Raw genomic sequence first — 13,312 nt, forward strand, 5'->3', positions numbered from 1 at the left:
ATGCTAACAGGTTCTCGGGGAGTAAGGGGCTGAGGGTGAAATGTGGTCCTGTGAGCTCAGGGAGAAACCGAGAAGACAGAGGAGATATAGAACTGAGTGTTCAGGTCAGATGTTAGTATAGACCACCTGAGACATATGGAAAGGGGGACCTCCCTCCCCACATCATGGCCTTTGCCCTGTTTCGTCTTTCCCTTCAGTGTGGCCACACGGATCGAACAGAGGAAGAAGATGGACTGTAAGTCGTTCCGCTGGTACCTGGAGAACGTCTATCCCGAGCTCACGTGAGTGCAGCCCCTTCCAGGGTGGGGACCAGTGACCTGCCATGCCCTGAGTCTGTATCCTCCAGCTGCCAGTGTTCATCTTCCTTCTGAGAGGAGGCATTACTGAGAATTATCAGTCAGGCGTGATAGGGCTGCATTTTTACAGACTGCCTCCCCGACTGAAATGGATATATTGTCTCCAAAGGAAAACGACACAGCATCATGCAGCTGAGGCCACGCTGCTTTCCTCACCTTTGACCCTGCTCTCTCTCTGCTAGAAACTCATCCCAAGGAGATAAAGTCATCAGAGCACAGAGCTGTTGACCGCAGACCCTGCTGTGGGAAAATGAGATGCAGCTACCGCTTACGCTGGCCCAGTGGCTACAGCCATTTAAACAAATATTATGCATCCATTAGTATGTAATCACAGAGACCAAAAATGCACAGGGAAATGTCTGCTGTAGCGGAGAGGAAGCAAAAATGCAAATACACTTGTGGCTGTGTGGGCCATGCACTCGGAAGGGGGCTGAGGGAGGAAAGACAGCACCATGATGGTGACAGGGTGGGCCACCAGGTCCCTTCTTCCTGATTCTAAATCCTTTCTGGCGTCTTGGTCAATGGCTCATTTCCTTACCTTCTTTAGATTTTGACTCATTTGTTCCCCTCCTTGGGGACACTCTGTCTAAACACTAAATTGGCAGTGGCATTCTTCCCTGACATTCCCCTGAAGCCTACATAAGCCCCTCTCTCTCTGTCTCTCTGTCTCTCTGTCTCTCTCTGTCTCTCTCTGTCTCTCTCTCTCTCTCTCTCTCTCTCTCTCTCTCTCACACACACACACACACACACACACACACACACACACACACACACTGGATAATTTGATGTCATCTCCTGAACTTGCCTAGAAGCTCCCTGAGGCAGAAGTCAGGAAGCCATCGCCCTTTTTGTCCCTGGCTCTCCTCTCGTCCCTAGAATAGAGCCTATCAAAAAATAGACACCGCATAAACGCCTTTTAAGATGAACATTTTTGAGCAAATAAACTCTGGTGGATAAGGGTTGGGAATGTGTGGAGTTAGCCTTCTTCCTGTAGAACACGCAGCTGGGGAGCCACTCCTTTCCCTGTTGCTTCCTTCTCAAGGGTGCTGTCTGTGGCTTTCTGAGCTACTCCATCCTCACTGCCTACAAGTTCTGCAAGGAGGACATATCTGTTCTCCGAGGGCATATCCGATGCCTGGAAAGTTCCTATTGTTACGTTGCAGCCAAGTCCTGGAGAACAGCTAGATGCTGAACCCAGATAATATAACCCAAAGTTCCAAATAGAGCCTGCCTGAAAAGCAGTAAGCCCAATCCGACTGCTGGGAATTTCTAAGAAATTCCTGAACAACAACAGCCCCCATTGAAGCAAGATGGCAGCTAAGCAGCTTCAGCCCCTCTGGCCCCTAATTGAGAGGCACGGAACACTGAGTCATGAGAATGCAGTAAGTGTGCCTCTTCCTGAAGGGCAAGGAACCCATACTTGTTCATGTGGCACATCTGAGACACCAAGGAATTGAGAGTAGCAGCGTCTTCCAACTGTCAAGGTGCCTACATTTGGATGGCATTTTGGACACTGGACCAGCTAGAGGAGCTGAGGAACCCTGTGGTGAGGGATTCTGGGGAGACGGAACTAGGTCCTTCCTCTCCACACCCCAGACCTCCCCGCCCCAGGCAAAGAAGTGCTCTAACCCAAACCTGAACCCATCCCAAGATAGGGCATTGTATTAAGTGTGCCCCGTATATCAGGAGAATGTGGTTCCTGCGATTGGTTCTGTGGCTTCTTCCTATCCAGCTGGCTCAGCTCCAGATCAAAGGGGGAGGGGCCAGGAGTAGGTCAGACTCCTGTCGATGCCCCTCCACATGGATTCTTAGATTGCCCACATGACTCAGGTGGGTACCACAAAGTCTGAGAAGGCTAAAAGAGCTTCCACGTTGCAAGGCCGGCCGGCAGTCCCGCCACAGTGCTGCTCTGGGTCCAGGCCCAGTTTCAGCTGGCCTGCTAACCCATTACTTTCACTAGGACTGTCCCAAACAGCAGTGCAGACTGCATCACTCCATTATAAGACGCTAGTCACATAGTGGCCATTGTAGACTCCTTACAGTAACTTCAGGTTAATGGAAGGAAGCATTCTAACCAAAATAGTATGCTGTAGCAACCCTAGTAGGTGGAGTAAGGCAACTTGAGCAGTGAATGCCACATCTATTTCTATGAAGGCATTGTGAGGTCTAATGGTAGTCCTGCTTAAAGGAGAGCACTGGGGGAAGCAGGGCAGACACAGAGGACCACTCATAAACAGGAAGCTTGGTCTGCGCTGCCAGGCAACTGAGGAACATGATGGGGCTTGCCATCTGGGCCATCTAGAACCGCTGTCACAGGGACACATTGGAGCTGCCTCTGCTCTTGACATTGCTTTCTGACACCAGTTCCTTCCACAAGCATCACTGGGCAGAGCCCCCACAGGGCCAGTGCCCCCTCACCTCTGGCGGCTGATGAGCTGGCAAGAAGAACGTAGGGGGAAGTCAGAATAACCCCCAGCCACTTGAAGCTTTCCCCTAGAGCACAACTCTCAAAGGTCCCAGAAGGCAGCTCGTGTTCATGCAGGGAGGGAAACCACACTGTAGGGACTGAGAAGCTTTTCCTAGGAGTCAGAGAGGCAAAGGAAGCAAGTCAAGCAATGGGGGGCGGTGGGCAGTGCAGTTGCCCCTCAGGACAGAGGCTGAGTGCTCCTAGATCCCCGGCTCAGAGGGCCTGATCGCCCCATCTTTTCCAGGAGCCGCTGGACTCAGGTTTTGCCCTATGGCCTTAAAGGTTTTAAGTGTGTGTGAGTGCGTGCATGTGTGTGTGTGCACACATTCAGAAGTGCACATTCATTTGGGGGGAAGCGAGAGGCCAGAGCTGGACGTTTTCCACTGTTTCAATCCACCCTATCTCTTGAGACAGGGTCTCTCACTGAACTTGGAGTTCGTTGGTTGACTAGACTGCCTGGCTAGCACAGTGAGACGCTGCCCGTCTCTGCCCACTCTGCACTAGGATTACACATACAAGGGACCATACCTGGTTCTACCCGGGTGCTGGGATTCGAACTCGGGTCTTTGTTGCTTGTGGCAGATACTTCATCAACAGAGCCACCTTAGGACTTTTGAAACGAGTTTAATTAGTGTATTTATTTAATGTCGGTGGGGACTCGATGCTCGTGTGGACAAGTCATAGAAGTCAGTTCTCTCCTTCTACCATGTTGGTCCCTGGGATTGAACTCAGGTTGTCAGGCTCAGGAGCGATTGCCGCTGCCTTGAGCCATCTTGCCAGCCTCCTCATTTTGAAAGCAGCAGTAACCCCTCTGTGCGGATAGGATGTGTCTGCCCGCCACTGCACAGGACCTGCGGTTTCAAACTCTGCTCCGGACCTCTACAAAAAATCCGGTTCTGAAGGGAAGTCTCACCGGTGGGTGCCGCCACCAGGGTGTGGGGGGGAGTGAAGGGAGCTCTCTGAAGCTCCCTGAGAGCAGATCAGTGCGGGCATCCCAGGGTCTCTTGAGCAGCCTGGGGAAGACCTCGTTGGCTGAGATCCTGCAAGGAATGGCAGACCTGTCTCCTCCCAGGGTCCAGGCTCTCTCTAAAGAGGGGCATTAGGGAGCAGGGAGCCTCAGGCCCAGGCTTAGGTACTGAGCACTCCTGGTTCCCTGATAGTTTGTGATGGATGCCTAATTCACGGGCCTCCCAAAACCAGGCATACAAGCCCGCGTCAGCTGCAGATGGTAGCCTCCCTAGGTTTGCTACCCTGAGGTTATCACTGTGTGAGTGTGCATGTGTGCGTGTGTTTAAGCAGTCTCCCAGCACATGAGATGTTTAGAAACATGATAGCTTGAAGCCTCCCTCAGCAGCAGGCTGAGTGTTTGCGGGTTTTCCCTCACAGTCATTTGTAATGGGTGCAGGGTTTCTATCCTGTGCATGTATCTAGCCCATGCTAGCTGCTGGGTGAGCAGAAATTTCCTGGGTTTTCAGTATCAGACATTCTGATACGAGTATCTTTTAACACAGACAACTTATTTTCATTAAATTCCTTAAACTGGCATTCTTCGGTCAAAGATGTGCACACTTTAAGGGCTCTGGTGCTTAATTCCACACTGTTCTCCCCCAAAGTTGAGCTGGTTCACGCTCTTACTGGTAGAGTAAGTCTCACAGGTATTGCCAACACTGGGCACTGTTTAAAACTCTCTCTCTCTCTCTCTCTCTCTCTCTCTCTCTCTCTAACACACACACACACACACACACACACAGAGGCACACTCATACACACACTCACACGCATACACACACACAGATATATAGGAAACAAATAATGATTGCTCTCTAACATGCGTTCTTTAATCACAGTGAGACTGAACATATCTACACGGTTATATATTTTCAGTCAGCCGCTCCAACATCATCCCTTCACTGTCACTTTGAGGTCGGGTGTTGAAGCCACCTTTCAACTCCCAGGTGTCCACTTCCGGTCTAAGGAGTCCATAGGTTAGGCCTGAGTGTCTCTTCAGGGTCCTCTGTGTCTCAGGTCTCCCATAAGAACCTATGGGGACTGAGGCTGTTTCTGCCCCTTACAACCCTGCTCTCACCACCCCACACCCCACCGCCTTCCCAGACTGCCAGACCCAGAGACCTCAGCAGCTGTGTCTGGCCTCTGAAGGAAGGGGTGGGTGAGCAAGGGAAAAGGGAGAGCAGCCTGACACCACCTTTCTCCTCAGTGTCCCAGTGAAGGAAGTGCTCCCTGGTGTCATTAAGCAAGGAGTCAACTGCTTAGAATCCCAAGGCCAGAACACAGCTGGTGACCTCCTGCTTGGAATGGGGATATGCAGAGGGTCTGCCAAGAGCCCTCCACCAGCCCAGGTAAGCTGCTCAGGGCTAAGAACAGGATGGCGTCTAACAGGATGGAAGCCAGGAGTTAGGGTTTCTCTCTGCTCATTTGTGTCCCCTCTTTCTATACTGTCCATAAATCTCCTTCCCAGGGCTCCCCGTTTTGCTCCTGCCATGCCCGTTCCTTTCCAGCTCTGAGTCTCTCACTTCCTCTTCTTCTTCTTCTTCTTTTTTTTTTTTTTTTTTTTTTTTTTTTTTGGTTCTTTTTTTTTTCGGAGCTGGGGACTGAACCTGGGCCTTGCGCTTCCTAGGCAAGCGCTCTACCACTGAGCTAAATCCCCAACCCCTCACTTCCTCTTCTAAAGGAAGAAATGCTGCCCAATTTATGCTGGAATAGAGTCTGGGTGTGTGTGGTGGGCTGCAGGTCTCCGGGACTCTGCGTGCATAGCTAATGCCCGAATGCCACACCCGCACCAGCTCTAGGGCAGGTTGTGGAAACCCCATCAGGGACCCAGCCAGGTCCTGTACTGCTTCCTCCTTTCCTCTCTCCAGCATCCCTCGGGGCCTCCTTAATGCCCCCTCTGGTTAGCTCCAGCAGAGTTCCCTCATCTTGACATTTGACTGTGAACATTTTCCAACGTAAAGCACGATGGAAACCGTGCAATGAATACTCTCCTTTAGCTTCTAGTTATTTGTAAGAAGTTTGAAGAGAGTCCTGGGTCTCTTTGCCTCATCACCCATCCACCCATATCTATCCACCCAGAACTGTCCTCTCCCTGTCTTACAGGCGTGGTTATTTAGTGATCACCTTATCCAGCAGCAGGGGAAATGTCTGGCTGCCACCTCCACCTTAATGTCTTCCCCCGGATCCCCAGTAGTACTACAATCATGTAACCCTAAAGAAGGCAAGCAGGTAAGCCTCCGCCAACAGGCACAGATGGCCAGCAGCCCCAAGGGACACTGAGCAGTTATGCACTGATGGAGGAGTCCTACCTTGAGGCGTGTGCTCCCAGATAAGCCTCTCGAATGAGAATCCGAGAAGCCTCTGGCATCGTCTAGGCCCAGCATATCATTTCACTCATGAGCAGACACTGCAGCTAAGTGTTTGTTGAACATTAGTCCTGCCAGTCTAAGGGCAGGAACAATTTGTCTTGCTAACGCTGCTTGTCAGGTCTTGGATGACAACTACAAAGCTCAAATACGAACTAGCTCTGATGCCCAGACTGTGCTAGACGGTTCCCATCCACGATCATCCTTTAGCTTCCTCCTCCTCCAGCCACCTGCTAAGATCGTTCTCAGCTAGCCCTGCCATGCAGGGAGTGAACCGGAGCTCCCTCGACACGGGCGATCAGCTCCCACAGCTGGAAAGAGTAGAAGTAGCCAGGCTCAGTGTGAGTCCTGAGCCCACAGACATAAACCAGACTGAGTAAGGAGTTCTTGGCTGCTGGGCTCACTGGGAATCCGAGGTCTAGAGACGGTGATTTGCAAGCTCACGTGACTAGCCTCAGAGGCGTCCTAGGAAACAGTTCAGGGTTACTTGTGGAAGGAAAATCTAATGTTCTGAGAAATGTTGTCACTTGCCTGTGGCACACAGCAGCCGGTGACAGAGCACAAAATACTAGATTGCAGGAGGCAGCCCCTGGTTAAAGGGGCTCCTTGTTTCCCAGAGCATGGGATCCAAGGCCCAGGCCGCTGCAGCCCTTCTCCACCCTGCTGGTAGCACAGCCTGCTTACAGCCCTGCAAAGGGTGAGGAGGGGCCTGGCTCTCAGCCTGGGCCTGCAGGCCTTCCACCCACGCCTCTGCTTCTTTGCCTGGGTCAATTTTTCTTTAGGGATGAGTGTCAGTTTGTTGCTCTGTGCTGGAAAAACACGCCAGGTTCTCCCTTCCAGCCTTTGTGTATGAGAATGGAGGCCGGGTGGCAGGAAGCACACGATTTAGCCTGCTTGCTGGGCCTACTGGCTACTTCTGCTGGCTTTCGCCCTAGGACATGTGGCTTGGCCTCTGCCCTGTCCTGCCGTGGGGCTGGTGCAGTCTGCCCTTCAGCTGGAGCTTCAACCCCTTCCCGAGAGGAAAGCCTTGAGCCCATGAACACCTCTATGTTGAAATCAGAGCTTCCTGGTGTCTTCCCAAGCAGCCCCATTCTAATACTTCTCTATAAAAGCACTCCGTGGACCATAGAGACCCTTGCTGCCAATCCTGACAACCTGTTTTCCCAGGATCCATGTGGTCACAGGCTGCGTGCATTCTGTTCCTACAAGCCCGGCTAGTGATTCCCCCCAACCCCAAGCACTCTGGGTGCCACATCTCTCACCACCATGGAGGACAGACAAACAGCTCCCTCACTGTCAGTCCCTTCTGGATTCTGGTCTCTAATTGTCCTTGATTCCAACCCATGCCAGTTGGGCTTCACATGTCTATGAGGCTCCTGAGAGTTAGACGGGGTACAATGGCGTCAGCAGGTTCTAGTCCAGCCATCCCCCATGTTTCTGGCTCATATAATAATGGACTGCTGTGCTGCCAGAGGATGTAAATGCTGAGGCTGGGGATAGGAGAGTACCAGAGCACGTATGATGTCTGCACAACCTCAGAGTTGAGTGGCTGAGAGAGCTGGTGAGAAAGACTGCCTAGAAGTTCTGGTAGAAGGGAGGGTTCTACCAGTGGGTTATTCATTTGCTCATTGCTTCCCCGTGCCAAGGAATGCACAGACCATGGACAAGAAGAGAAGGAAGAGCCTGGTTCGGCTCTCAAGGGACCTGATGAGGGAAGTAAAAGGGGCAGCTACTGCATTAGTGAGAACTGCATGCCAAGGTAACGCTAAGCCTGAGCCTCACCGGCCAGGGGAAGCCCCTCTCCTTCTCCTGCGAGAGAAGAGGCTATAGTATTTCTAGACTGACATTGTTGGAGGTTTGGCCAATGGAGTCAAATGTGAGAGCCCATAAGAGCAACCAGATATCCAAATAGAAACTGGAGATGCAGGTGTGCCTGTGGAAACTAAGCCACATTTTAAATAATACCGTCTCCACAGTTGAGTGCAGCTCCTCTCTGTCCCTTCGATGCACAGTGAGAACACAATCTCCCCCAGAGCTCTTTGGCCTCTAGTCTCATGGCCGTGAGCTCTGTCACCTCTTAGGAAGATAAGAAAAGGGATATGGCTGTAGGGACGGAAAGTAGGCAAGAAACAGAGCATTGACATCTGCTGCTATTCAGTCTTCTCGAAACCCGGCCTCTGCCTTATATCTCTTCTCCATATCCCATATAACACGCCATCCTCTATCCGGGTCTTTCTGAAATGATCTGTGGAAACAGCTTTCCCCCTTACACTGTCAAGCTTGGAGACAATTCTAGGATCCCCTTTGTGACTCTGCCATAGGGGAACTCCAGTGTCCCACCCCCACCTCACTGCATGGCTGTAAAGGTGGTGGCCACTTCCCACTTGAGGGTGTAGGTACTAGGACTCATGGTTTCAGGCCAGGCCAGGCATGTAGGGTTGCAGGAAGAAGAAAGTCTTGTTCCCATAAAAAATAGGTTCACCTAGGCCATGGGTCACTAACTTGGTGCCTGCAGGGAACTGGTGGAGGAGCTGCTAGAGGAGAGAAGTCCAGGAGCTAACGAAAGTAGAGATCAGGGGGAGCCTCAGCCCAGCCATCTGATAGAAACTGAACCCAGTGTCCAAAGGAAAACTGGAAATTCGGGTGTTTTATGTGACAGCCAAGATGGGTTTTAAAATGACGCCGTGCAGGTCAAATAAAACACACCTCCAGTTTGGACACAGCCCATGGGAGTGTTGCTTCCTTTGATCTCTAGGGTAACTTTATCCTATACCACGAGAGAGTCTGTTTTCAGTGAAGGGGGATAAGACCTGGGTCGATGCCCTCACTGCTATTAAAGTTCTTGCTGCGTAATCACGAGGATTTCAGTTTGGAGTCCCCGCCCAAGAGGTCAGGCTCAACCTGTGAGCCCACCACCAGGGAGTGGGACACAGCAGGATCCCTGCAGCTTGCTGGCCAGCCAGTCTTGCTGAATTGATGTGCTCCATGGTCAGTGAAAGAAAGATCCTGTATCAACAAATAAGATAGAGTGATACAGGAAGACACTGGCATCAACCTCTGGCCTCCATGAGGACACACGCACACACACACACACACACACACACACACACACACACACACACATACGTGTGCATGTACACAGTAAGTAAATGGGCACTGTGTGTTATAGACATATGCAATTTTGTGTACACACTCATGAAAGTACAAACTACTTTTCAGCCCTGTGCTGAGCACGGAGTGCAGCCTTGTGCACGTTGGGTGAGCACTGTGCACAGAGCTCACCCCAGCTCATATATTGCTATTTCTAATCATTTTCTTCTTCCTTTCCCCTCTCCCTCCCACCCAGAAATGGAGAAGGAAAGGATCTTTCATCCAGCATTCGGTCAGCGGCCTCTGCCTGGAGACAAAGCCTGCCCAGCTGGTGACAAACAAATGTCAGGCAGATGCCCAGACCCAGCAATGGCAACTGCTGCCACACACATGAGGGTAGCCCCCAGCCTCCTGTACCTTCTGCATGAGACTTGGGGACCGGAAGGGGTTAGGGTGGGGGAGTGTCAAGCGGGCTATTTCCCATCTCCTCACATTTCTACTGGGTCATCGGTACACACCCCAACCACGCATTTCTCCAAAGCTAGTTCAGACAGGGTGCAGGGGCGTGCTCCATGCCCTCTGTGCCACCCCAGTCTTACCCTGGGAGAGGAGATGGTTAGTATGCAGCTGTCCTGGGCAGAGATGTGGCAGCTGCTCCTGGCCCTTTGTCTTCTCCCTTGGCCCTACTGGGGCTCCAGGCAGTGGTGTGTGGGCATTGCCCTTGTTGCCCCAGGGAGACAAGGACAGAAACCTGCAGAAGAGCCAAGTTGGGTCATGGGGCTAGCCTGAAGTCAACACAAGAGGACAGGTGGCATCGTGTGTGATGAGGCTGAAGGCAAGGCAGCTAGAGAGCAGAAAGGGTTGAGAGGCTCAGTCCAGTGGGCGGGCGAGGGAGGGATGCATCCTGGGAGCAGAGGATGGGGATTCACGGAAGACCATGGATAGAGAAGCAGCCAGCTGTGAAGTGCCAGAAAACCAAGGTCTCTTTCCAGGACATCATCCTGTTCCTGAGCCCCAGGCCCCAAGCCCAGCCTATGCCTGCAGCCTCTCTAGGTGACCGCATTCTTAGCAAAAAGCTGGAGAGGGATCTGGGGTATAATTTATTAAGTAGACTCCACTTCCGCTTAGCTATATGTCAAGCCAAGACCTCACGCTTGGGCCTGTCCCCTCAAACTGGCTCCCAGTCATGCACCCTGAAATACCCTCATCTTTACTGTTTTGAACTCCCACCTTTTCAGAGGTCTTTGACTCTATAAACACAGTGTCATGGGGCAGGGTGGCTAGTCGGAATTGGACCCCCTTTCTGGAGTAAAACCATTCCCAGTCAGTAGAGACCAAGCCACCCAGATCAAAACTTCATGCAAAGGCCTCTCACCGAAAGTCAGTGGTTGTAGTAGGCTGCAAATCTGGCTAGTGGCTCTTGTCTGTGTGCAGAATAACCTGCTCTCTACTTTCCCGCTACTGAGAACACGGAGGCTATAGGTTGCTATCATTCTGGGATCCTGTCCTCCTCACCATTGGCTTACAACTGCATAATCTTGGGTAAAAGACCCCAGAATTCTTGGGGTCTCTTACACCAAAGCAAGCCTGCCAAAGGAGGCCAGTCTTACCCCAGGAGCACCCAGTCTTTCATAAACCAGACAGCCAGAGATTCATAGGGAGTCTACACAGTCCAGAAAGTCTAAAAATCTCCAGAATATTGCATATGCATACACATATGCAATTACATAGGTGGAGGTAGAGCCTGGATCTTCCCTGCTTCCTGGTTTCCAAAGGATCTGATCCTCTGCTCTGGACTAGCACTACCAGCTATGTGGGTCTCTGCCCCCCATCTCCCTCTCTGCTGGGGCCCAGCCTGTACATCACCAGGTGTTGAATACCAAGTACCTGGTTTGTAGAACCTACTCTGGAACGTTCTCCAGCAGTTTCCTTGCACCCCTGGCTCTCACCAGCATCCTCTCAGCTGTTCTGTGCCAAATATGTCTGCAGCCCTGGGCTCAGCACAGGGGCCCCTCACCTGGGCAGTGACTGAGCTTCGCCCATCCTGTTACGTTGTCTTATGTACACCCTGCTATTTACAGACCTGGCCTCAGATCCTGTGACCCTCCGGGAAGAGTCTGGAGAACTGAGGCTAAGGCGGAGGCTTTTCTCTAGAGGCTGGGCCCTGTTCCGACGTGGACTTTGGGGCTAGGAACCTGGGCTTCTCTCTGTGAATGTAAGGACAGCTACTCAGAGAGCCTTGGTGGGGGCCTCTCCCCATTTCCTGTGGTCAGACCCGCTCAGCACTTGGCAGCTGCCCCGTGTGGGGACTCAGTCCAACTCTGTTTTTGCTTTTCTTCTTGACCAAAGCATGTGCCACCCAGCTGTCCAAAAGGACACCGTCTTTATGAAACACACCTGGAATAAAACCACTTCTTACATGTCCACATACGCTGGTGCCTTTATTTCGGACTTTGCAAGCATTCAACTAGCTTCCCCTGCCTGGGAGTCAGGTCTGTGTCCTGTACAAGTGAATGGATCTGAGCACAGAGGACAGCTATTCTGTAGGGAGCCAGCAGGTGTCCTTGCTACTAGGGCATGCTGGGCCTTAGGAAGCAGAGTAGTCAGACTGAGCCCAAGTTCCTTGCTTGATCACACAGGCCCCGTTGCTTAGAAACAGAAATCCAAGGGCTTCTCAGAGTAGACATAGCCATCCCACTTTGCTTGCCTTTAAACAATTCTTTTTTTTTTTCTTCCCTGGGAGCCATTCTAGTCCCTCAGACCTGCCTTTCCCCTTGCACTATGCACAGGAAAGCATTCAGGCATGATGGTCTTCCTGGGTAAAAATGGTAAACGCATTCTAGAAGAGTCCCGCCAGCCTAGGCTTGCTTGATCAGGCAGCAGATGCTCTACCTAACAGTTTCCATGGAAACCAATAGACAAACTCCACCACTTCTCTGATCAGAAGCTGAACCTACCCAGATAAAAATAAGTCCTGACTTGGTGTGCATATAAACCGCAGTGGGCAGGCTAGAGTGCTGCTAACAACACGCTCCCCCACTGCACACACGTGCCTCACATACGCCTGCAGGACATTCAAGGGCTGGGGACACAGGAGCAATGTTTGCTAGGGTCAGCCCCCTGCTTGTCCAGCAGAAAGCAATTCCTGAGTCCTGGACTGTGGCTTCAGTTTTCTTCATTTTGTCTGGCTGTTTCACAGACCAGTTCATTGATAGAACTCAAATGTTCCCTGCAGACCCACACCCCACCCCACTCACTTGGCTGTGATTTTCACCAAGGTTCTTCTTTTTGCTCTCCACTTATGCTTGTGAGAAATTATCCAGACAGTTCCACTGCCCTTCAGGAGGCCTCAGGACTCTTCCACAGCTCTGGCTGGGGTGTGGTCCTCTCCCACCAGGGACCAGGAAAGGGAACCTGGAAGGGCTAGAGTTTACAATGTCCCTGTGACCACATCTAACTCTTGACTGGTGTTTGTCCTCTGTGCTGGTCTGAGTCACCACTCTTCCAGGAAGGAGGGGCCCCAGACAGCTTCTCACATGGTAAGAGGACTTCCCTGCCAAGAGCTCAGTTAAGGCCTGGTCATTCAGAAGGGGATGGGTTCTCCTGGCCAGGGGCTACTGGTAGAGTAGCTAGCAAAAGTACACACACACACACACACACACACACACACACACACACACACACACCCCTGCTCTATACCAAATCCTTGTGTAGAGTGGTATGAGCCAATAAGATGCTCAATCCTTCTGAAATATGATGCTTCCTGACAACTTCAGGTACCATCTTGGGTGATGCCTACCTTGGGCTGGGTAGGTCAAGGGAGAACAGGCTGGGTTCAGTGGTTACCTTGTGAGTGGCCTAGACATCCGCTATGTACACAGCAGAGTGGTGACTCAGACCAGGCCATTCCCACAGAATGATCTGGAAAAAAGCTACAAAGGTCAGGCCTGACATAGTAATCAGAACTGGCTTTTTGTTTTGCTTTGTTTTTCATTCTCCTTTTAAGGGGGCCTAGGAGACTCAGTG

General features: G+C 51.6%; 1 protein-coding gene across 2 annotated transcripts in view; it reads left to right on the top strand.

Annotated features, from left to right (window-relative positions):
- Galnt16 (polypeptide N-acetylgalactosaminyltransferase 16) overlaps window positions 1–13,312 on the top strand; it is a 92,095-nt gene that overhangs the window by 69,987 nt on the left and 8,796 nt on the right. Inside the window, exons 12-15 of one of the 2 annotated variants that reach the window (XM_032908035.1) lie at window positions 198–281; window positions 5,038–5,179; window positions 5,934–6,059; window positions 9,543–9,682. In XM_032908035.1, the coding sequence (XP_032763926.1) occupies window positions 198–281; window positions 5,038–5,179; window positions 5,934–6,059; window positions 9,543–9,680 (490 nt within the window). In that variant the 3' untranslated portion in view covers window positions 9,681–9,682. Of the gene's footprint in view, window positions 1–197; window positions 282–5,037; window positions 5,180–5,933; window positions 6,060–9,542; window positions 11,715–13,312 lie in introns of those variants that run through there. The other variant, XM_032908036.1, reaches the window with a different exon arrangement.

This window comes from Rattus rattus, chromosome 7 (assembly GCF_011064425.1).
Source record: "Rattus rattus isolate New Zealand chromosome 7, Rrattus_CSIRO_v1, whole genome shotgun sequence".
NCBI classification, from domain to species: domain Eukaryota; kingdom Metazoa; phylum Chordata; class Mammalia; order Rodentia; family Muridae; genus Rattus; species Rattus rattus.